We start from the raw sequence: 25,670 nt of genomic DNA on the forward strand, positions 1-25,670 counted from the left end.
TCATTTGTTCATATTCTTTATTTTATGACATGTATATTTGGAGAAAAATTGTGTCACTTTTTTTTTCCAAAAGTGCTGTACATAACCTGGGTGCCAGTGTGTTTCTGCTCTCTAGCCAACTCCTTATGGAATTGTCATGCCAAATTTGACAGTTCCATAAGGAGTTAGCAAAATAATGAAAACAGACTGGCATCCAGGCTATGCAGTACAAATATACTTTTTTTGGATGACAGACTCATCCTTTCACTTCGTAGTGAAACTCCTTATGAGTTTAAGTAATAGTTTGACGCAACATTGATCGTTGTCACTCAGGATTAGGTTAAGGTGTCAAGCGATTAGGTTCATCAAAATCTAATTCACTCAATGCAACCTAACCCAAATCACTTTCCATCAAGATGCCAAGGGTAGGTACCAAGACAACTTAAAACAAGTCATTACAATGACAGGGTCATTAAAATAAATATTTATTAGAAATGACCCAATTTGGTGTCTCGAACCCCAGACTAGCGCTTCGATCTCTTGGCTTTCTTGCCCTCGCTGGGCGCCGTAGGCATCTTTCTGTTCTTGTTCTTGTTCTTGACGTTGTGTGTTTCGTAATAGCGCGTTCCAACTTTCTTCACCTTCTGAGCACGATCCGCTGCTCTCCTCTGCGGGGGCGACAAATGAGGGAGATTTAAGCTTAAGAAGGAACAGGGCCGTCATTCCATTAACAATAGCGGTAGGGGAGTGGCTTTCCATCAGAGGCATCCAGTCAAGATGGATGGGCCTGTTTGATGTCAAACAGCAGGGTAAGTGAACATGCAGTACCTGCTTGGATGTTAAACTTCTGTGTGGACGCGTGGGCTCCTCTGCCTCCTCGGTTTTCCTCTTCTTGCCGACCTGTGTTACGGCTGAGGAACAGAAAGGTTGGCAAGTAAGTGGATGACCCGTAGGCATGGAATTACTAAAACACTTAATAGGACATTCCCATTGGGGTGGCAGGCAGCCTAGTGGTTAGAGCGTTGGGCCAGTAACCAAAAGGATCAAATCCCTGAGCTGACATGGTAAAAATCTGTCTTTCTGCCCCTGAGCAAGGCGGTTAACCCATTGTTCCCCGGGCGCCGAATACGTGGATTTCAACTTAAGGCAGCCCCTCTGATTCAGAGGCGATGGGTTAAATGTGTAAGACGTTTCAGTTAACCTGTTGAGTGTAGGTGGCAGTATTTTGATGTTTGGATGAAAAGGGTACCCAAATGAAACTGCCTATTTCTCAGGCCCAGAAACTAGAATATGCATATAATTGTCAGATTAGGATTGAAAACTCTAAAGTTTCCAAAACTGTCAAAATATTGTCTGTGAGTATAACATTAACATGTTTCTAAGAACTTTACAGATACTATTTGGAATTTGTCTGCCCCGTCGTGACCTGCACGAGCCTGGATTTCTGAACAAAACGCACCAACCAAATGGAGGTATTTTGGATATAAAAATATAATAATTTATCGAACAAAATAAACTTAGTGTAACTGGGAGTCTCGTGAGTGCAAACATCCGAAGATCAAAGGTAAGCGATTCATTTTATTGCTTTTCTGACTTTCGTGACCAATCTACTTTGCTGCTAGCTGTTTAATGTTTTGTCTGCTGAGAGAGATGTCCTAACAAACGCTTGGATAGCTTTTGCTGTAAAGCTTTTTTGAAATCTGACACACCAGGTGTTTTGCTATATTGCACCTGTGATTTCATGAAAATTAAATATTTTTAGTAATTTAATTTGAATTTGGCGCTCTGCAATTCAGCGGATGTTGACGAAAATGATCCCGCTAAAGGGATCGGTGCGTCAAGAAGTTACGGGCATTCAGTTGTACAACTGACTAGGTATCCCCCTTTATATGGTTTGATTGCTTGTTTGGTGGTCAGTTTAACAGTGGTCGTTGGCCAAATACCTACTCTAGTTATACATTTTATCTGCTGCCATCCATGAAGACTTGTGTAAAGGAAGGTGCATATTTTGCGAGAAGGCCCTTTTATTCTTTGATGGAATACATTTCATGGGAAAATAAATCCCATGACTGACACTAAAGTTGATCTCAGATCGAATGTCTGGAGGGAAGTTAACCTCCCCTTTCATGTAACAAAAGAGTAATGAGCATCATGGTTTTAGGGTAAAGAGGATCATTTTGTAAATGTATTAAACTGCAATTTTGACCAATTCCAGTCCTTTTCAATTTGAAATATATATATTTTTAAATCCATACGACAGAAATCCGTCAGTGACAGAACTTTAACCCCTGCATTTGGGATGTCAGGTTAAAGGAAGGAAAATCACAATTAAATTGAAATTGAAGTTGTTACCTTTAGGTTGTGGGTTATTCCCCGCCTGCTTCACTTTCATGTCTGTGAGCACTTTGTCAGAAAGTTCCTTTGGAATCCTGTACAAAAAAAGAAAAGTAGAGACGTCACATAACCTCATTACTCCCTACACATCCAGACGGTGTAGTCCAGTTGTTATTCGCTGAGCCGACAATGGAAAGCAAATTGGCCGCAGACGACTCTTATTTGACGTTGTTGAGCGAGGGGGCGTGAGCTGAAGTTCTCCAGCGAGAGAGACGGTAGGTGAGTGCGCGGAACAAATCAACAAATGATAAACCCCATCGATCAGACAGAACAGTATGAGCAGCTGCCAATCATGTGTCACCTCAAAGGACCCAGGCACCCTTCATCTCTCTATGGCTTCGTCCCAAATGGCATCCTATTTCCTGCACAGAGCACTATTTTTGTAGTACACTATATAGGGAATAGGGTGCCACTTGGGACAGAGCTATGTCCGTCTTTTGGACAAGCTCTGGGGTTGATGGGAGCTTAATTAAGCACATATTCAAAACAAGACTGAAATGATAAGTGGTGGGGAGAACTGAGAAGAATAAGGCAAACCGGATGGCGGAGAAGCGCTTGAGTCTGGCCCGGTCCAGGAACTGCTTGTACTTCGCAATCTTCCCGTCCAGCTCGCGGATCGTCTCACGAGAACTCTTTTTTTCCTCCACCTTGGCAGGCTGACCGGCTGGGGTGGTGGCAGCGGCCTCAGCGTCACCGGCTGCTGTCTCCCCATCCCCCTTCTCTTCCTCTCCATTTTCCTCTTCCTCGCTATCCTTCTCCACGTCCGAGCCGGACAGGTCAGAGAAAGCGAGGTCGTCTGTCTGCACGGGTGCCAGGTCTTCGTCGTTGAACTCGGGCGCCACGTTGATCTTGCCGAAATTCTGCCGGACATTGGAGAGGATCTTCTGCACCTGCTCATGTTTGTGTTTCTGCTGTTGCTGGGCCTCCTGCTCGGCCGACATTGCAGCCACCATCTCCTTGCACTGCTCCTCTGTTGCTCCTTCTTCCTGTACACACTCTGTAGCTTCTGGTGCCCTCTCCACTGGCAGTTTATCCTTGCCCTGAAAACAACACACCAGTCAGTACAGTTTTCATAATCATGGCTAGGTTTCGATTCACCTGAAGTGGGCACTTGCAGTTATTCGCGTGGATTTAAAAATGGAAACTAGCTTCAGCCAATGCTTACACCAATCCAATTAAATCCACAAATCGGGAGTGTGTGAAAGTGCACACTTCAGGAGAAAGGTAGAGAATCGGGATGCATGCAGACCATGTGTACATTTCAGAGTGGTCAAATCTTGTTGCTCACCTGAGATGACCACAACGGAAATAAGACTTTGGGTTTTAGCCTAAATAATTTTAATGCATGCATTGTTGTCCGGGCTGGAGCAGCTTTATATCTATTTTTACTTGTCAAATAAATCAAATAAAAAGAAAAGTCAATGTGACCAAGCATGCACTCTTGGCAAGTCCTGTGATGATATTTTACATTTAGCCAGAGGGTGGCAGACTATAACTAGAATATGTGCTAACATTACTGTTGGGAATGTCTCTTTGTTTTTGTATGCGAGACAGAGGGTTTTATTCCAGCCGTTCTTCCACCCCTCACCTCATGCTCTTCCTCACAGCCAGGGGGTTTTACGAAGAAGGGGATGCGTCCCCTCTGCCAGTCGTTCAGCACCATTTTGGAGACACAGGTAAGGTCTGGCTCACCCCCCTGCAACAGATCATGCATTACGGAAACATGAGAAGAAAATAAAGTAGGAATAAATGGAGCATCCTTATACAGACCTTGTGCCACTTGGATTGATGAGTTCCAAATAAGCTTTAGGGTCGAGTGTAGAATATCAAACTGATTAAAATAAAGGCCCATACAAAAACAGTATGTTTAGGGAAGATAATTTTTACCACTGACCTATAGCTTCTCAAATACACAAAGATAAATCCTGAACATACACCTTTCAGGACTAATATACAGTGCCTTGCGAAAGTATTCGGCCCCCTTGAACTTTGCGACCTTTTGCCACATTTCAGGCTTCAAACATAAAGATATAAAACTGTATTTTTTTGTGAAGAATCAACAACAAGTGGGACACAATCATGAAGTGGAACAACATTTATTGGATATTTCAAACTTTTTTAACAAATCAAAAACTGAAATTGGGTGTGCAAAATTATTCAGCCCCCTTAAGTTAATACTTTGTAGCGCCACCTTTTGCTGCGATTACAGCTGTAAGTCGCTTGGGGTATGCCTATCAGTTTTGCACATCGAGAGACTGAATTTTTCCCCCATTCCTCCTTGCAAAACAGCTCGAGCTCAGTGAGGTTGGATGGAGAGCATTTGTAAACAGCAGTTTTCAGTTCTTTCCACAGATTCTCGATTGGATTCAGGTCTGGACTTTGACTTGGCCATTCTAACACCTGGATATGTTTATTTTTGAACCATACCAATGTAGATTTTGCTTTATGTTCTGGATCATTGTCTTGTTGGAAGACAAATCTCCATCCCAGTCTCAGGTCTTTTGCAGACTCCATCAGGTTCTTCCAGAATGGTCCTGTATTTGGCTCCATCCATCTTCCCATCAATTTTAACCATCTTCCCTGTCCCTGCTGAAGAAAAGCAGGCCCAAACCATGATGCTGCCACCACCATGTTTGACAGTGGGAATGGTGTGTTCAGGGTGATGAGCTGTGTTGCTTTTACGCCAAACATAACGTTTTGCATTGTTGCCAAAAAGTTCAATTTTGGTTTCATCTGACCAGAGCACCTTCTTCCACATGTTTGGTGTGTCTCCCAGGTGGCTTGTGGCAAAATTTAAACAACACTTTTTATGGATATCTTTAAGAAATGGCTTTCGTCTTGCCACTCTTCCATAAAGGCCAGATTTGTGCAATATACGACTGATTGTTGTCCTATGGACAGAGTCTCCCACCTCAGCTGTAGATCTCTGCAATTCATCCAGAGTGATCATGGGCCTCTTGGCTGCATCTCTGATCAGTCTTCTCCTTGTATGAGCTGAAAGTTTAGAGGGACGGCCAGGTCTTGGTAGATTTGCAGTGGTCTGATACTCCTTCCATTTCAATATTATTGCTTGCACAGTGCTCCTTGGGATGTTTAAAGCTTGGTATCTTGGTATTTGTATCCAAATCCGGCTTTAAACTTCTTCACAACAGTATCTCGGACCTGCCTGGTGTGTTCCTTGTTCTTCATGATGCTCTCTGCGCTTTTAACAGACCTCTGAGACTATCACAGTGCAGGTGCATTTATACAGAGACTTGATTACACACAGGTGGATTGTATGTATCATCATTAGTCATTTAGGTCAACATTGGATCATTCAGAGATCCTCACTGAACTTCTGGAGAGAGTTTGCTGCACTGAAAGTAAAGGGGCTGAATCATTTTGCACGCCCAATTTTTCAGTTTTTGATTTGTTAAAAAAAGTTTGAAATATCCAATAAATGTCGTTCCACTTCATGATTGTGTCCCACTTGTTGTTGATTCTTCACAAAAAATACAGTTTTATATCTTTATGTTTGAAGCCTGAAATGTGGCAAAAGGTCGCAAAGTTCAAGGGGGCCGAATACTTTCGCAGGGCACTGTATATTGTGACACTCAAATTCCATTGACCACAAAGAGTTATAAAGCCAATTCAGACAGATGAAAGATGGTCAGAAATGAAGACAAGCAGCCCAGACAATGTAGCCTGGTGGTCTCAGATCTGTGCTGTCTTGCCAATGGTCATTATCATGCCAAACGACAACCATAGGGGTTGGCTATGAAGCACAAACAGATCTGGAGCGACCAACAGCCTACAGTCAATGACCCTGGACTGTGACTCCAGCCCCCTTTGATACACTCCAGGGAGATGTTAAGTACCAAACAAGAGACAACTGATTGGAACAGGGAGGGACTATCTGGGATTGTCCAATAAGCAAAACTTTTTGTTTTCCATTAAAATGTTTTGCTACGGTGTGCTCCAATTAATATGACCCAGGCCCTGACCTTGTGGAGCTTGCCCATGCGCATCGCCAGTTTCTCCAGGAAGTCCTCTGGGGAGCTCCAGGTGGGGATGCGGTACGTCTTCTGGATGTACTCTGGTTTGGCCCGCTCTAGCACCGCCGGGATATGCTCCTCCGGGTTACGGATCTTCTCCACTTGCACCTGGGAAACAGCAGTGAAGCGTACAATGATACACTTGTTAGGTTAGAAATGGTACAGGTTTAGACATGGAAGTATACAAAATTATCAGTGAGAAAGTTAGACACACAAATATCATACCCCCAAAACATGCTAACCTCTCACCATTACAATAACAGGGGAGGTTAGCATTTTTGGGAGGGGAGGGGGGTATGCTATTTGTTCGTCTAACTTTCTCACCCATCATTATTCACTATTCATTAAGGACCATCTGTAATAATGGTAGCATCCACATTAATATACAAGTGTTTGGAAACATTCTATTCACCATTAAAGTGACACAAAAATGATACATTATTTACCATTAATTTCCATCGGGCACAAAATAATCTGAAACAAACAGCAAATGCATCCAACAAGTTTGGCGTCACAAGCTTGACGAAACCATTGCATGCTAGGAATATAGGACCAAATACTAAACTTTTGACTATTTTATAATACAGAAGTGAATTTGTCCAAATATTTTTGTTCCCCTAAAATGGGAGGGGGGGGAGACCAGGCACAAAAAGTACATTTCCAAACAGTTTACCCAGCATGGATGACAATACCCTCGAATTAAAGCCGACCGTCTGCACTTTAACCATTTCAAATCCAATGTGCTGGAGTACAGAGCCAAAACAAACCATTTTCCACCATCCCAATACTTTGAACATACATATACACACACACACACAACCCTGCCTACTCAAATAAAATATAATAAATGGTTTTCCACAAAACAAATACAACCATATAGATTATTGATGGAGAAAAATAAAAACATACCACTCCTTTCAACACGATGTCGCTCTCACTGTCTTCAGAGGGGTAAACGACACCGGGGCAGTCGATGAGGAAGATGCGTCGCATCAGAGTGATGTACTGCCACACCTGGAAGAAGAGACCGGGCCCAAGATCAGCTAAGTAACAGGATCTAATGATTTTATACTTGGAGCCTATTCACAACTTTTCCCCTGTTTGGGACAATCACATTTGATAATGTAACAGAAAAAAAGACCCTAGTGCATCAACATAAACCAAACAGATCTTAAAAAAAGAGGACAGACAATTCAGAGCGCACCACAGAACTGTCCACATGTACTTTGTCAGCAAAAAGGTCAGTAGGACTAGCGAACACCAAATTGCATAGCTTACAGAAATGTTGCGCAACATGAGCTCCTGAAGTGTTCGATTAGATTTTTGATCACATTTGCATCGATATCAGAGTGAATAGAGGGGACAATAGAGTGCTCAGTACCTGGCAGTTTGGCAGGCTACTAATGATCATCAGCAGCATCAGAGCTTGGAAAAGCCTAATTACCGTGACTAAACGGTCACACAGAATTTGACTGCCTTCATGACTCGTGACCGCTGGTGGTGGTAATACGGTCAACTTAACAGCTCTAAATCAGGGCTACCACCGCCATGTCGTCGGCAAACTTAATGTGTTGAGTCCTGCCTGGCCACTCAGTTGTGGGTGAACAGGGAGTACAGGAGCACACACCCAGAGAGCCCCCATGTTGAGGGTCAGAGAGGCAGATGTGTTGTTTCCTACCCTACTACCTGGGGGGCGACCATCTAATTTAGGTCTGATTTAGGTTGTTTATCTACTTGCCCAGAGTCAGACGAACTCATGAATACCATTTTTATATGGCAGCGTGCAGTTTGGAGATTGAAGTTCGCTTAGCACAATTGCTGGAAATCTCCCGGTACAGTAGCCAGCTCCTCTCAAAAGCAGGGAAATAGACCTAACTACACCAAAACTGGGTGGTTGGTCATTTATAATCTTACAAATCCACCCACACACACACACACACACACACACACACGTTAATTTCAATGATAATCATATGAAATGAGTTTCTATCCACTTCCTCATTCTCTGACCAGTTGTTGCATAGAGATCGCAATGTTGTATTGGTCTCAATGGCGCTGCCTGTGTGCTTACAGACGCCATAATGGGACAGAAAACATTACTAGCCTTATAAAGCTTGTTAGCTAGCTAGCTCTGGTCTAGCTCTCAAACTCTAGGCGGCATTATGTGTAATGTAATGGAACAGCGTCATGATAAAGGGCTTGCTCTGGTCCAACATTAGTTAAGCCAAATCTCTGAAATTCAAAGACATTCAAAGTTCCTTCATAGAAGCCACTCCTCTGTAGGTATACTTCTGTAGGCCTAATTCAGATAATGCATGTCATAAGAACAAGATTCCCAATTTCAGTCGCATACCGCACCCTACACTACACTTGTCTGTCCAATGCATGTGCATAGCCTGCCTGCTCCATAGCAAGCGGTTCTATCCATTGGTTAAGTCATTTAATGTTGAGGTAAATGGAAAAAAAGTATTGATTTCAGAGGTTTGAAAAAGAACAAAACAATTGGAAAATAATTTCAGTTCCAACCCCTGGTAAGAAGGTCTATTCCCCTGCTTTTGAGAGGAGCTGGCTACTGTACTGAGAATCACATTTCTTTTTCTCTTCTGCCTGAAAACCAATACTCATATCCCAATTTGGACGACGGAAATATTTGACAAGCTTTTTTTTTATACACAGAAACACAAACACATTGCACATCCATTCAAACAACCGGGGCGAGAGAGAGCGAGGAGGGCCAGCCCAATGCTGAACAACCTTGTTTGGCCACAGACAAAGGCAGACAGACAGACGCTAGCAGCCTCTGGCAAGAGCCACCTTGCATTGGGCGATAAACTCTTGCTGGTTACACGCCGATCTGATAGATCCCAAAGGGGAGAGAAAAAAACTGATTTTTTTTTGCACGCTCACAGCTCTGGCAACAGACGGCCATCTCCGATAGTATGACCCTCAGTGGGGTTTCCAGACCTCCAGATCCACCGTTTGGTTCCAAACAGGATAAACGGGTCCAGAGAGAGGAAATGAAGGATGAGGGTTATTGTTTTTCTTGCTTTTTGGCCACGTCTCTGCCAGGTATCAGACGTACACTACCGTTCAAAAGTTTGGGGTCACTTAGAAATGTTCTTGTTTTTGAAAGAAAAGCAAAAGATTTGTCCATTAAAATAACATCAAATTGATCAGAAATACAATGTAGACATGTATGAAACTCGTCAGTCTATTCTTGTTCTGAGAAATGAAGGCTATTCCATGCAATAAATTGCCAAGAAACTGAAGATCTCATACAACACTGTCTACTCCTCCCTTCACAGAACAGATCTGGCTCTAACCAGAATATCAAGAGGAGTGGGAGGCCCTGGTGCACAACTGAGCAAGAGAAGTACATTAGAGTGTCTAGTTTGAGAAACAGACGCCTCACAAGTCCTCAACTGGCAGCTTCATTAAATAGCACCTACAAAACACCAGTCTCAATGTCAACAGTGAAGAGGCGACTCCGGGATGCTGGTCTTCTAGGGCAGTTACAAAGAAAAAGCCATATCTCAGACTGGCCAATAAAAAGAAAAAGATGGGCAAAAGAACACAGACACTAGACAGGGGAAGATTGTAAAAAAAAAAGTGTTATGGACAGACAAATCTAAGTTTGAGGTGTTCGGCTCACAAAGAAGAACATTCGTGAGACGCAGAAAAAATGAAAAGATTCTGGAGGAGTGCTTGACGCCATCTGTCAAGCATGGTGGAGGCAATGTGATGCTCTGGGGTGCTTTGGTGGTGGTAAAGTGGGAGCTTTGTACAGGTTAAAAGGGATCTTGAAGAAGGGAGGCTATAACTCCATTCTGCGACGCCATTCCATACCCTGTTGACGGCGTTTAATTGAAGCCAATTTCCTTCTACAACAGCACCAAACTATGAAATAACTATTTAGGGAAGAAGCAGTCAGCTGGTATTCTGTCTATAATATAACAGTCACCGGATCTCAACCCTATTGAGCTGTTGTGGGAGCAGCTTGACTGTGTGGTACGTAAGATATGCCCATCAAGCCAGTCCAACTTGTGTGCGGTGGTTCAGGAAGCACGGGGTGAAATCTCTTCAGATTACCTCAACAAAACTGACAACTAGAATGCCAAAGGTCTGCAGGGCTGTAATTGCTGAAAATTGAGGATTCTTTGACGAAAGCAAAGTTTGAAGGACACAATTATTACTTATAACCTTGTCAACGTCTTGACTATATTTCCAATTAATTTGACAAACTTATTTCATGTATGTTTTCATGGAAAACTAAGACATTTCTAAGTGACCCCAAACTTTTGAACGATGGTGTATATAGTCGAGGCGAAGGGTTTAAATACATACACTTCAGCACATCGTTGGGAAGTTACTTAGGCTATGAGTAGCAGATTGATATACAAACAGTGCTGCCTGCAACATCCCATGTTGTGTGCTCTCTTAGCAATCAAGGGAATAGCGTGAGATTGTCCCCCCTGCATTGGCCTTTATTGAGATTACATGGACATATGTAATTTGCTCATGACACCTCCGGTATCAATATCGGCTTATGTTCAAGTGTTTTTATTTTGAAGATATCCTTGAGGGGAATGATACCATACCTTAGTCTCACCGGCGAGGGGTGCCACGTTGCAGACCTTCTTGGAGCGTAGAGTGTTGATGACAGAGCTCTTTCCCACGTTGGGGTAGCCAATGAATCCAACGCTGATCTGTTTCTTGTCTGTGTGGAGCTGAAGAGGCAAAACAAGTTAAAATAGCAGTTTCCTGAACAATAGTCTAAACTTAACCTGTCTTCAATTCCGGAGAGCCACAACTCTAGAAAGCACTTCGACGGAGGCCAATACTAATAAAACTTATGACCATGTAATCTAAAAAAGCTTGTTTTCACCAGAGAAAAATAGCTACTGGAAGCAGATAAGTCTACACCATGGATGAAAAATCTGTCAAAACCAAGAGGTAGGTATAAATATTAGTCTCTCCACTTTGTCCCGAAAGGTCAATTCTAACAGCCATTTATTTTAACCGTTTCTTTGCCTCGTTATCTCTCTGACATGTCTGTGAGCCGAGGCCAACAACGTAAACCGCCGGAGTGGGGCAAATGCCTAAAGAACCTCAGTTCACACACAGAGATCATGGAAACCTTAGTATGTTTTCTACTCAACATGGTTATCTTAAACCCAACAGGGAAAGTGTCAGCGATATACCTTTCAACTTGATTTATGTTAACTAAGCCTCCTCTGAGCATCCAAGACCCTGTTTTATGGCCTGTGCATACCAACAATAGCTCGGCAGCAGATGGGAGAACCTCGTGTGGAGCCGCACGCTCAAAAGGGTGGTTAGAGTAGGGCGCCATGACAAAAGTTGCCCATTTGTACCAACCTCTGCCCCTTAGGGACCTACTTTTGACCAAATGGGTGGTTTAGTTCGGTCCGTGTGGAGTGGGAGACTCATGTGTGAGAAAGTGGTACCTACCTTGCCAAACTGCCTGAGGAGTTGGATGAGGGAGCCCTTGCCGAACGAGTTGGTGAGGCTGGCATGGAAGGCCAGGGTGGGGTACTCTGCGGAGAGCACGGCTACCCAGCGTTTCTGGTTTGAAAACAAAACAGATAGACCTAAGTCAGACAGACATGGACATACATTTACTCAGACATGTGTTCTGATTGGTCTGGCATTTGTTGTGATTGGATTGCAGATAGAACTTGCTACTTTATTTTTCACCTAATTTAAAAAAAAATCAAACTTCACAGACATGAGAAAAAAAAAACACCTAAAAGATCTATTTTTGATTTTTTTTAAATGTTAAAGTCAGACATAACTACAAATCGAGACCTTGGGACATAAGGTTATGTCATTGCATGTACAGATTTTTTTTACTTGATTTGCTCAGAATGCATGACTTGGATTTGAGACTCGGCCCTTGTGACTTGGCCTCACCTCTGGGCTCGGCCCTAATTGATGTGCTCTCTGTCACCTGGAGCTGTAGGCGAGGATAACTGATGCTATCTATATGGATGTATGATCTGTGTTTTTTTAAACCTTTATTTAACTAGGCCAGTCAGTTAAGAACAAATTCTTATTTACAATGATAGCCAAACCCGGACAGTGCTGGGCCACTTGCGCACCGCCCTATTGGACTCCCAATCACAGCCGGTTGTGATACAGCCTGGAATCGAACCAGGGTCTGTAGTGATGCTTCTAGCACAGATTCAGTACCTTGGACCGCTGTGCCACTCGGGAGCCCCCAAAAAATAGTGTCAGAAGTGGGAAGTGAGTCAGAAGTGGTAACTCATCTGTACAGGGTGAACACTGAATTACTCTATGCAAAGGGGTTATTGTCTTCAGGAATTCTGTCTTACTTACAATGGTCTCATACCCCACACAAGCCTTTAAATGCTGTGACATCCTGTTGAGATTGGGCCTTGGTGATCAGGTTACTATAAACTTGGTGTCGTTTGATTGGTCAATTGTAGTTGTTTTTAGGTTGAAAAGGTTACACCTCAGAAGGTATCAATGGAATCAAGGTCTGTTCGCCCTCTTACCCTGTATCCAGTCCACGGAGGAAGGTTGTATGATCAATTCTCATTTCCTAGGCTTCTAGGTCTCTGGCCTAATAGGCATATTTGTTCATGCTTTGTCTTGAAAGCTAAGGATAAGATCTATAGGCTTGGAATAATGCCTTGTAATGCTTGCAGCTTAAGCTTTGTGTCTCATTTTACAAAGCCATTAAACACACTTCTATTTAGAACTCCATTATCAGACATTTCTTGATTGCCTATTACTTTAACTCAAACAGTCTCATGCATATTGACATTTATCTTTTGGAGTCAGAAACATATTTTAAATAGGCCAATTGCTTAGTCTTATTATGAGACGTATGGGAGGTGTATATACACAGAATAAAAATATCAACGGAACATGCAACAATTTCAATGATTTTACTGAGTTACAGTTCCTATAAGGAAATCAGTCATTTTAAATACATTCATTAGGCCCTAATCTATGGATTTCCCATGACTGGGAATACAGATATGCAGCTGCTGGTCACAGATACCTTTTTTAAAAGTTAGGGGAGTGGATCAGAAAAACAGTCCGTATCTGGTGCGATCACCATTTTCCTCATGCAGCACGACGCATCTCCTTAGCATAGAGTTGATCGATCAGGCTATTTATTGTGGCCTGTAGAATGTTGTTCCACTCCTTTTCAATGGCAGTGAGAAGTTGCTGGATAATGGCGGGAACTGGAACACGCTGTTGTACACGTCGATCCAGAGCATCCCAAACATTCTCAGTCTGGTGAGTATGGAGGCCATGGAAGAACTGAGACATTTTCAGCTTCCAGGAATTGTGTACAGATCCTTGCGACATGGGGCTGTGCATTATCATGCTGAAACATGAGTTTATGGCGGCGGATGAATTCCACGACAACGGACCTCAGGATCTTGTCATGGTATCTCCACGCATTCCAAATTACCTTCAATAAAATGCAATTGTGTTCGTCGTCCGTAGCTTATGCCTTGCCCATACCACAACCCCACCACGGGGCACTCTGTTCACAACGTTGACGTCAGCAAACCGCTCGCCCAAACACGTGCTCTGCCATCTGCCTGGTATAATTGAAACCTGGATTCATCCCTGAGGAGCACACTTTTCATTGTGACAGTGGCCATCAAAAAGGTAAGCATTTGCCCATTGAAGTCAGTTACGACACTGAAAAGCAGTCAGGTCAAGATCCTGGTGATGATGACGAGCACGAAGAGGAGCTTCCCTGAGACGGTTTCTGACAGTTTGTTCAGAAATTCTTTGGTTGTGCAAACCCAGTTTCATCAGCTGTCCGGGTGTCCCAGACGATCCCGCAGTTGAAAAAGCCAGATGTAACCACGCCAGCCGAGGACCTCTACAAGTGGTATGCGGTTGTGAGGCCAGTTGGATTTACTGCTAAATTCGCAAATGATTTTGGAGGCGGCTTATGGTAGAGAAATTAACATTCAATGCTCTGGCAACAGCTCTGGTGGACATTCCTGCATTCAGCATGCCAATTCATATCTCCCTCAAAACTTGAGACATCTGTAGCATTGTGTGACAAAACTGCACATTTAGAGATGGGCCTTTAACAGTGTACGGCCTTCTTTTTTACTGGCTTTGTATTGTCTCCAGCACAAGGTGCACCTGTGTAATTATCATGCTGTTTAATCAGCTTCTAGATATGCGACACCTGTCAGGAGGATGGATTATCTTGGCAAAAATAAATGCTGACAAGGATGTAAGCACATTTGTGCACAAAATTTGAGTGTATGGAACATTTCTGGGCTCTTATTTCAGCTCATGAAACATGGGACCAACACTTTAAATATTGCATTGATATTTTTGTTCAGTGTAATCCTCATATACGATAATTATTACCCCACTACACGTGTATTTGTCTCAGGATAAAAGGGGTCTCTTACCGTGACCCAGGTGGGGATGAGGTCGCACTTGTTGAGCACGAAGATCAGGTGCTTCCAAGGCTTCTCCTTCCTCATGTAGGTCTCGATGCTCTGCGAGCGCGTACCCATGGGGTCGCGGGCATCCAGCACCTGTATGATGACGTCTGACGAGTCTATCACCTGCGGGTTAAGGAGTGAGATTGAGAGAGGAAGCAGATTCAGGGTTTGAGAGTTCTTAGTTGATCTAAATCACTCCCTCCTCTCTACATTTTCCTCCTCTGTCTCTGCTGCTAAAGCCATTTTCTACCACTCTAAATTCCAAGCATCTGCCTCTAACCCTAGGAAGCTCTTTGCCACCTTCTCCTCCCTCCTGAATCCTCCCCCCCCCCCCTCCTCCCTCTCTGCAGATGACTTCGTCAACCATTTTGAAAAGAAGGTCGACGACATCCGATCCTCGTTTGCTAAGTCAAACGGCACCGCTGGTTCTGCTCACACTGCCCTACCCTGTGCTCTGACCTCTTTCTCCCCTCTCTCTCCAGATGAAATCTCGCGTCTTGTGACGGCCGGCCGCCCAACAACCTGCCCGCTTGACCCTATCCCCTCCTCTCTTCTCCAGACCATTTCCGGAGACCTTCTCCCTTACCTCACCTCGCTCATCAACTCATCCCTGACCGCTGGCTACGTCCCTTCCGTCTTCAAAAGAGCGAGAGTTGCACCCCTTCTGAAAAAACCTACACTCGATCCCTCCGATGTCAACAACTACAGACCAGTATCCCTTCTTTCTTTTCTCTCCAAAACTCTTGAACGTGCCGTCCTTGGCCAGCTCTCCCGCTATCTCTCTCTGAATGACCTTCTTGATCCAAACCAGTCAGGTTTCAAGACTAGTCATTCAACTGAGACTGCTCTTCTCTGTATCACGGAGGCGCTCCGCACCGCTAAATCTAACTCTCTCTCCTCTGCTCACATCCTTCTAGACCTATCGGCTGCCTTCGATACTGTGAACCATCAGATCCTCCTCTACACCCTCTCCGAGTTGGGCATCTCCGGCGCGGCCCACGCTTGGATTGCGTCCTACCTGACAGGTCGCTCCTACCAGGTGGCGTGGCGAGAATCTGTCTCCTCACCACGCGCTCTCACCACTGGTGTCCCCCAGGGCTCTGTTCTAGGCCCTCTCCTATTCTTGCTATACACCAAGTCACTTGGCTCTGTCATAACCTCACATGGTCTCTCCTATCATTGCTATGCAGACGACACACAATTAATCTTCTCCTTTCTCCCTTCTGATGACCAGGTGGCGAATCGCATCTCTGCATGTCTGGCAGACATATCAGTGTGGATGACGGATCACCACCTCAAGCTGAACCTCGGCAAGACGGAGCTGCTCTTTCCTCCCGGGGAAGGACTGCACGTTCCATGATCTCGCCATCACGGTTGACAACTCCATTGTGTCCTCCTCCCAGAGCGCTAAGAACCTTGGCGTGATCCTGGACAACACCCTGTCGTTCTCAACTAACATCAAGGCGGTGGCCCGTTCCTGTAGGTTCATGCTCTACAACATCCGCAGAGTACGACCCTGCCTCACACAGGAAGCGGTGCAGGTCCTAATCCAGGCACTTGTCATCTCCCGTCTGGATTACTGCAACTCGCTGTTGGCTGGGCTCCCTGCCTGTGTCATTAAACCCCTACAACTCATCCAGAACGCCGCAGCCCGTCTGGTGTTCAACCTTCCCAAGTTCTCTCACGTCACCCCGCTCTCTCCACTGGCTTCCAGTTGAAGCTCGCATCCGCTACAAGACCATGGTGCTTGCCTACGGAGCTGTGAGGGGAACGGCACCTCAGTACCTCCAGGCTCTGATCAGGCCCTACACCCAAACAAGGGCACTGCGTTCATCCACCTCTGGCCTGCTCGCCCCCCTACCATTGAGGAAGTACAGTTCCCGCTCAGCCCAGTCAAAACTGTTCGCTGCTCTGGCCCCCCAATGGTGGAACAAACTCCCTCACGACGCCAGGACAGCGGAGTCAATCACCACCTTCCGGAGACACCTGAAACCCCACCTCTTTAAGGAATACCTAGGATAGGATAAGTAATCCTTCTCACCCCCCTTTAAGATTTAGATGCACTATTGTAAAGTGACTGTTCCACTGGATGTCATAAGGTGAATGCACCAATTTGTAAGTCGCTCTGGATAAGAGCGTCTGCTAAATGACTTAAATGTAAATGTAAAATCCCTATACTTCAGAGATGCAAACCGATGAGGGCCCAAAAATGTGCCAGAAAGAGGTTGTTAAAATACCAAATTCATACGATGTAATAGAAAAGGCCAAGGCAGAAAATAGCTGATTTGTTCATATTTAAAGGCCTCAATGTAGGAAGGAGTATAAATGCAATGATCCTCTTTCCCGCTCACTCATTCACACATCCCTCTCACACACTCCTCCCAAATGTTAGGCACCAAACAGAATTTAAGGAACACCAGAAAAGGACATTTTTATTCAGATTTAGCTTAGAATTACAGTGATTATGCATATGCAGCCTACATTTGAAGTATCTATCCCTATTCCTTTATCCCTGTGCCAGCAAAATGTGTGCATAACCATGGTACCATGTTGTTAGCTAACATGACTAAACAAGGTTGCTTGTTATCAAACCAAAAACTTGCGGCCCGTGAGTAGTATAAAAACAGCCCGTGACATGATTTATAAAATTATATAACATTAGCCCCAATTTGCAGTAAAAAGTGGTTTGGACATGAGTCACTGTGCTCCATTTTTCCTCTATGGCAGTGACTCTGAGGCTGCATGACAACAAAGCTTAGTCAGCCTGCTTAAGCCTTACAGGTGAAATGAAAAGATGCATATTCAACCCCATCACTGCCTGCACACCCCAGCTCGCCATCAAGGCTAAATAACATTTTTTGTTTAACTGAGAGCTGAACAGAAAGAATGGAAGGAGAAAAGCAGCCGAGTAGACTAATGGCTAGTTAGGGGATGCGGAGAGCTGCTTACAGCCATCACACATGATTTTATTGCATGATTATGCCATATCGGACATCACGCTCTGAACTTTGATATTCTATTTGTAGGAAGTGTAGGCACACATTCTGTCATTAATTTCGATATGAGAAACATACAGTGACAAGTTCGCATCCCTAATACCTGCACCGTACGCAGTATCTATTAGGAAAGATCAAGGTGAACTACAATAAACATTCCTATATCAATCCGATAGAAAGATGCTGTACCTTGTAGAGTTCTCCCCAAATCCTCTTCGACTGGCCCTTCTTGAAGATCTCCTCACGAGCTTCCTCTCTGTGTGTAGATAACATACAGTTCAACAGGTGCCCACACCCTAACAATAACCACAGACTGGAACTGCTCATGTGGTCCGACATACAGTCAAAACCTAGGCTATATTATCAAAACCTAGGCTAGATTATCAAAACAAAGAAAATGGCATATCAATCATGGAATTGGGGTAGTAGTAAATAGAAAATGGTTAGTAGTTATTGGTAGACATTGAATACCTGAAAAAGCACAGTACTGTTTGAAGGCATTGTCACTGTCAGTCGAAGTGACATCAGTGACAGTAGCCAGTGACAGAATTAACAGTGCCAAAGTGACAGGAGCTACTGCACTTACCTGACCCCGTCGTCCTCGGTGACCAGGTCGCGGTCCTTCTCAGCGCTGTAGGTCTGTGCCGAGACCTCGGCCTGTTCTGCCAGGTCCTTCACGTCTCCCACCATCAGGCTGGGTCGTTTGCGCTGCGCCTTGGGCCCGAACGTGGTCTCAAAGCCCTCGGTGTCCAGGATGTGTACCTTAGAGTTCTGCAGAAGATGGTGGCCAAGGGGAGAGATGGGGAGAGATAATTTAGTCAAAATTGCTTGACAGACTGCATTGGTTAGATAACAGGAGGAGGAAAAGTGGCTTTTGCAATCTATTTGAAAGGCCATTCTATCACAGCTGCTTCCTGAGAGAAACAGCAGGAGGGAGACATTCAGAAGACAGACAAGGGGAAGACTTTACGATAGATGTGAAAGACGGATGTGGAAATGTGGGACGATAGATGCAATTACGTCTGTGCTGCACTCTCTTATTATGGTTTTCCATGGGTGTCTGAGCTCTACAACCACAAGTGTCCTCAAAACATAACATCTGCAAGTTGTTCAGCTGCCTAACAGACAAACCACAACCCTGGGGGGCTGGAGGAGAGCAGCTCTGTGCTCGCACAACAGATTTATGGCCGCCTGCATTGTATAGTGTGGCTTTGTAATGGTGCATGCAATGCAAAATAAATGCTTCCATTAAAGCAACAGCTTATTTCTCTCACTGCGATGAAACAAGCAGAACTAAAACACAACGGCTTGGAGGGGGTTACAGCTGGAACAAAACTCTTGGGTGGAACAGTGGTGGAGAGAAAGAACAGTGATGTAGAATTCCATGTGTGTTCCGTGTGAGGTATATGTTAGGTTATAATTAGTTGGTGCAAACCGCAAAGCTTTATGCGACGGAGCTGGTGGCCATGTTCCAGGGGTTCCACCAATAAACAACGGTGGAGAACACACACACAACCCCAAGTACGCAGTGAAACGGTCAATAAACTGCATTGTCTGTGCCAGATCTGATTAGGAGTTAAATTACCCTCCAACACAGCCGTAAAAGGAAGCCTTAGTCCTATTCCAACACAGAGAGAAAGAGAAAAACAGTTTATGGATCTTGTCAAAAGCAATGATGTTTAAGATTTCAGCTTCACTTTGACTACCCGCCAGGATGTTTTGGAAGTTGTTCTAAAACTATGCGTCTATCACCTCCCGTTTCATTCTTCCACCCCTTCTGGTCTTTCTTTGCAGTATTCTATTGCTAACCCTGGCTTTTAAAATTGACAACAAAAAAAAAAATCCTTGAAGGGGAGCAAAAACTCCAAATACGTGTTACTGACTGAAGACAGAAACTATGGTGAAAACATCACCATAAAATAGAATAAGAGACCTGACAAAGACCATGGCGAGAGAACACTCTGCCAACAAACAGTGAAGAGCAGGAACAGATCAAAAGATATAGAACCAAAATTGACATCCAATTAAAAATAATTTATGCAACATATCTGGACTTGCTCACATTGCTTTGGCATGGGGCTCAATTCCCTGAAATGGCTTAAGACATAAAATGGCAAGAGAAGGAGGAGTGGGGAAAGCAGGGAGAGTAAAAAAGGAAAAGGCCATTCATCTCCAACAGCTTTGAGCATCTTGAAAGGTCTTACACGCATATGGAGCTATTTAGAGGGAAAAGAACACTGAAACTCAGTCAACAACAATGTTCAGAGAGAACATGAAGAACTGGACAGAAGTGTTGCTTGGAGACATTTGGGGCGTTTCTTTTAGCAGGGCGAAATGGACAATACGTCAAATAGTGATCAATTTGACCATGTTGCTTGATAACAAATACAAGGACACTCACTGCACATTAGTGGCAGGGCTCTGGACAATTACTCAGTGCCAAGTAATACAGAGATGGTAGCTATTATTTCATCTAACATATACAGGGAATGCATGATTGATATTTTGATATGAAACCTGTCAAAATAGGATCCAGAATTATCAGATTTATTTTTTGCTCATCTTTGTGCATATTGGCCTATAAGCTATAATACTTACATCCAAAAGGAAGAGGGATCTCAAAACATCTAGCTAGATTGATAACTATAAATATGATAGTGTTTCTATATAGCCATGTAGGATAATTCATTAACCAATCAGTAAAATGTGGGCTAATGTCCTACAATAATTTTTTTAATACATACAGTTGAAGTTGGAAGTTTACATACACTTAGGTTGAAGCCATTAAAACTCATTTTTCAACCACTCCACAAATCTCGTTAACAAACTATAGTTTTGGCAAGTCGGTTAGGACATCTACTTTGTGCATGACACAAGTAATTTTTCAAACAATTGTTTACAGACAGATTATTTCACTGTATCACAATTCCAGTGGGTCAGACATTTACATACACTACATTTACCGTGCCTTTAAACAGCTTGGAAAATTCCAGAAGATTATGTCATGGCTTTAGAAGCATCTGACATTGAGTCACTTGGAGGTGTACCTGTGGATGTATTTCAAGGCTTAGCTTCAATCTCAGTGCCTCTTTGCTTGACATCATGGGAAAATCAAAAGAAATCAGCCAAGACCTCAGAAAAAAATAATTGTAGACCTCCACAAGTCTGGTCCATCCTTGGGAGCAATTTCCAAACATGTTAAGGTACCACGTTCATCTGTACAAACAATAGTACGCAAGTATAAAACACCATGGGACCACGCAGCCGTCATACCGCTCAGGAAGGAGACGCGTTCTGTCTCAAAGAAATGAACGTACTTTGGTGCGAAAAGTGCAAATCAATCCCAGAACAGCAGCAAAAAGGACCTTTTTATCTTACCTTTATTTAACTAGGCAAGTCAGTTAAGAAGAAATTCTTATTTTCAATGACGGCCTAGGAACAGTGGGTTAACTGCCTGTTCAGGGGCAGAACTACAGATTTGTACCTTGTCAGCTCGGGGGTTTGAACTTGCAACCTTCCGGTTACTAGTCCAACGCTCTAACCACTAGGCTACCTTGCGACGCACAACTGGCCCAGCGTCGTCCGGGTTAGGGAGGGCTTGGCCGGTAGGGATATCCTTGACTCATCTCGCACCAGCAACTCCTGTGGCGGGCTGGGCGCAGTGCACGCTAACCAGGTCGCCAGTTGCACGGTGGTTCCTCCGACACATTGGTGCGGCTGGCTTCCGGGTTGGATGCGCGCTGTGTTAAGAAGCAGTGCGGCTTGGTTGGGTTGTGTATCGGAGGACGCATGACTTTCAACCTTTGCTTCAACTCCCGTACGGGCTCGGGAGAGACAAGATAGTAGCTACTAAACAATTGGATACCACGAAATTGGGGAGCCATTTTTTTTTTTTTAATTCACTAAATAAAGTGATGATCCTAAGACTGGGAATTTTTACAGGGCTTAAATGTATTTGGCTATGGTGTATGTAAACTTCAGACTTCAACTGTACATACATAAAATTCCCAGGACTAGGCGAAAGCTATTTGATGTAACAAACAGTAGAAGCTTTGAAAACTGTACATTTTCCTGTAGTAGCGTTTTGAGCTTCTCAAAATGCCTCTCTCCCTCCACCATGCGCACAGTTAGGAGTGACTCGCACACAAAGCAGCCGGCCACAAAACAGGCAGATACTTTCATAGAAGGAATGCATAGACTATTAGTTGAAAATAATGGTTTTATAACTATCTACAGGAACGTCGTGTAGCAAAATCACCGGTAAGTTAACTACTGACTTTCAGCAAAAATATATAGAAGGGCACTCAACTTGTACTGCACTGACTCAGATGACTGATGTTTAAAATAAATGGATAATAAAATGATAGGTGGAGCTGTATTGTTAGATTTCAGTGAAGCCTTTAATTTTATTGATCATAAATTGGGGAAAAAAGAAAAACCTCACTTGCTATGGCTTTACATCACATGGTTGCAGAGTTATTTATCCAACAGAACCGAGAAAGTGTTCTTCTAACATCAGATATACTTGTGTGTGTACATACACTGCTCAAAAAAACAAAGGGAACACATCCTAGATCTGAATGAATGAAATATTCTTATTAAATAGTTCTCTTTACATAGTTGAATGTGCTGACAACAAAAGCACACAAAAATGATCAATGGGAAATCAAATGTAATCAACCCATGGAGGTCTGGGTTTGGAGTGACACTCAAAATTAAAGTGGAAAACCACATTATAGGCTGATCCAACTTTGATGTAATGTCCTTAAAACAAGTCAAAATGAGGCTCAGTAGTGTGTGTGTGGCCTCCACGTGCCTGTATGACCTCCCTACAACGCCTGGGCATGCTCCTGATGAGGTGACCGATGGTCTCCTGAGGGATCTCCTCCCAGACCTGGACGAAAGCATCCGCCAACTCCTGGACAGTCTATGGTGCAACATGGTGTTGGTGGATAGAGCAAGACATGATGTCCCAGATGTGCTCAATTGGATTCAGGTCTGGGGAACGGGCAGGCCAGTCCTTGCAGGAACTGCTGACACACTCCAGCCACATGAGGTCTAACATTGTCTTGCATTAGGAGGAACCCAGGGTCAACCGCACCAGCATATGGTCTCACAAGGGGTCTGAGGATCTCATCTCGGTACCCAATGGCAGTCAGGCTACCTCTGGCGAGCATATGGAGAGATGTGCAGCCCCCCAAAGAAATGCCACCCCACACCATGACTGACCCACCGCCAAACCGGTCATACTGGAGAATGTTGCAAACAGCATAACGTTCTCCACGGCGTCTCCAGACTCTGTCACGTCTGTTACGTGCCCAGTGTGAACCTGCTTTCATCTGTGAAGAGCACAGGGCGCCAGTGGCAAATTTGCCCATCTTGGTGTTCTCTGGCAAATGCTAAACGTCCTGCACGGTGTTGGGCTGTAAGCACAACCCCCACCTGTGGACGTCGGGCCCTCATACCACCCTCATGGAGTCTGTTTCTGACCGTTTGAGCAGACGCATGCACATTTGTGGCCTGCTGGAGGTCATATTGCAGGGCTCTGGCAGTGCTCCTCCTTGCACAAAGGCGGAGGTAGCGGTCCTGCTGCTGGGTTGTTGCCCTCCTACGGCCTCCTCCACGTCTCCTGATGTACTGGCCTGTCTCCTGGTAGCACCTCCATGCTCTGGACACTACGCTGACAGACACTGCAAACCTTCTTGCCACATCTTGCATTGATGAGCCATCCTGGATGAGCTGCACTACCTGAGCCACTTGTGTGGGTTGTAGACTCAGTCTCATGCTACCACTAGAGTGAAAGCACCGCCAGCATTCAAAAGTGACCAAAACATCAGCCAGGAAGCATAGGAACTGAGAAGTTGTCTGTGGTCACCACCTGCAGAACCACTCCTTTATTGGGGGTGTCTTGCTAATTGCCTATAATTTCCACCTGTTGTCTATTCCATTTGCACAACAGCATGTAAAATGTATTGTCAATCAGTGTTGCTTCCCAAGTGGACAGTTTGATTTCACAGAAGTGTGATTGACTTGGAGTTACATTGTGTTGTTTAAGTGTTCCCTTTATTTTTTTGAGCAGTGCATATACACTTGTGTGTGTGTGTGTGATATATATATATATATATGTCAAATTAGTGGATTTGGCTATTTCAGCCATACCCGTTGCTGACGGGTGTATAAAATACAAGCAGACCGCCATGCAATCTCCATAGACAAACATTAACAGTAGAATGGCCTTACTGAAGAGCTCAGTGACTTTCAATGTGGCACGGTCATAGGATTCCACCTTTCCAACAAGTAAATTTGCCAAATATATGCCCTGCTCGAGCTGCTACTTTCAATGCCATGGTGCACAAAGCCAGGTCCATACAGAAATGGTTTGTCGAAATCGATGTGGAAGAACTTGACTGGCCTGCACAGAACCCTGACCTCAACCCCATCAAACGCCTTTGGAATGAATTGGAACGCCGACTGCGAGCCAGGCCTAATCGGCCAACATTAGCGCCTGATCTCACTAATGCTCGAAGCAGGTCCTTGCAGAAATGTTCCAACATCTAAGTGGAAAGCCTCCCCAGAAGCATGGAGGATGTCATAGCAGCAAAGCAGGGACCAATTCCATATTATTTGCCATGATTTTGGAATGAGCTGTTCACACACACTACATGACCAAAAGTATGTGCAGTGTCCCTCAGGGCAGTCGTCTTGGGCCGTTACTCTTTTCTTTTTTAACAAACAATTTTACCCAAAGCTATAATGACTATGTATGCAAATGAGTCCACACGCTACATTTCAGCAACCAAAGCCAGAAAGCTCACCGAAAAAAAAAAAGAAGTGTTTGTCAGCATCAGAATGGGTGATTCATAATAAACCCTTAACTACATTAAAACTAAAAGCATTGTATTTGGTTCCAAATTATTTCTAAGACTGAAACCTCAACTGGAGTTGCACATAAAGGTGTGACCATTGAGCAAGTCGAGGACGCTAAACTCCAAGTTATAACATTGGATGGTCAATTATCACGGTCGAGTCATATTGCCAAAGTTGTGAAGATGGGGAGGGTTATGTCTGTACTAAAAATATGTTCTGTGTTTAACACAAATCAACTGTACTGGTTTTTCAGGCTCTGATCTTGTCCCATCATGATTACTGTCGTCTTGTAATATGGTCAAGTGCAGCAGAGAAAGACCTGGCAAAGCTGCAGCTGGCTCAAAACAGAGCAGCACCCCTTGCCCTTAACTGTACATACAGAACTAACAACATGCATGCCAGTCTCTTGTTTGAGGGTTGTGTTGTTTGTATAAAAGTGTAGTATTGTTTATATATATATTTAAAAATGTGTGACTTGTCTATCAGAGTTGTTACTGTTTTGAGTTTTGTTGACCGCAGGAAGAATAGCTGCTGCTTCTGCAAAAGCTAATAGGGATCAAAAAGTAATAATAAAAATGCACATTTATATCACAGTGACTACACAAGACAGACAGCTACAGCTTTGCCAGCATCAAGTAGTCAACTCCACCCCAGTGTTGAGTCACTTGGATGTACTAATTTGACCGGGTTGTATTCATTAGGCACCAAACAGAAGACTAAAACATCTGAAACACTTTTCATTTTCAGTCGCAAAACATTTTGCTACAGTGGGCTAATACAGCACGGCCTACCGAAAAGTTGGTAGATTTCGATACTAAAACATGAAAAAAGGTTTGATACTAGAATTTGTTACTTTCGGTACTTGTGTCAAATGTGTCTCAAGTCGGATTGAGAGGATCTAGTTCATCTAGTAATTTGTCAAA

General features: G+C 44.0%; 1 protein-coding gene across 1 annotated transcript in view; it reads right to left on the reverse strand.

Moving 5' to 3' along the window:
- LOC118364283 (nucleolar GTP-binding protein 2-like) overlaps nt 1–25,670 on the reverse strand; it is a 30,236-nt gene continuing 4,566 nt past the window's right edge. The window contains exons 5-16 of the mRNA XM_052489380.1: nt 18,467–18,651; nt 18,070–18,136; nt 14,849–15,007; nt 11,877–11,990; nt 11,006–11,134; nt 7,317–7,421; nt 6,357–6,515; nt 3,962–4,069; nt 2,911–3,413; nt 2,332–2,408; nt 808–890; nt 1–647 (exon numbers count right to left, since the gene is read on the reverse strand). Of these exons, the coding sequence (XP_052345340.1) occupies nt 504–647; nt 808–890; nt 2,332–2,408; nt 2,911–3,413; nt 3,962–4,069; nt 6,357–6,515; nt 7,317–7,421; nt 11,006–11,134; nt 11,877–11,990; nt 14,849–15,007; nt 18,070–18,136; nt 18,467–18,651 (1,833 nt within the window). The 3' untranslated portion in view covers nt 1–503. The remainder of the gene's footprint in view (nt 648–807; nt 891–2,331; nt 2,409–2,910; nt 3,414–3,961; nt 4,070–6,356; nt 6,516–7,316; nt 7,422–11,005; nt 11,135–11,876; nt 11,991–14,848; nt 15,008–18,069; nt 18,137–18,466; nt 18,652–25,670) is intronic.

This window comes from Oncorhynchus keta, chromosome 31, assembly GCF_023373465.1.
Source record: "Oncorhynchus keta strain PuntledgeMale-10-30-2019 chromosome 31, Oket_V2, whole genome shotgun sequence".
NCBI lineage: Eukaryota > Metazoa > Chordata > Actinopteri > Salmoniformes > Salmonidae > Oncorhynchus > Oncorhynchus keta.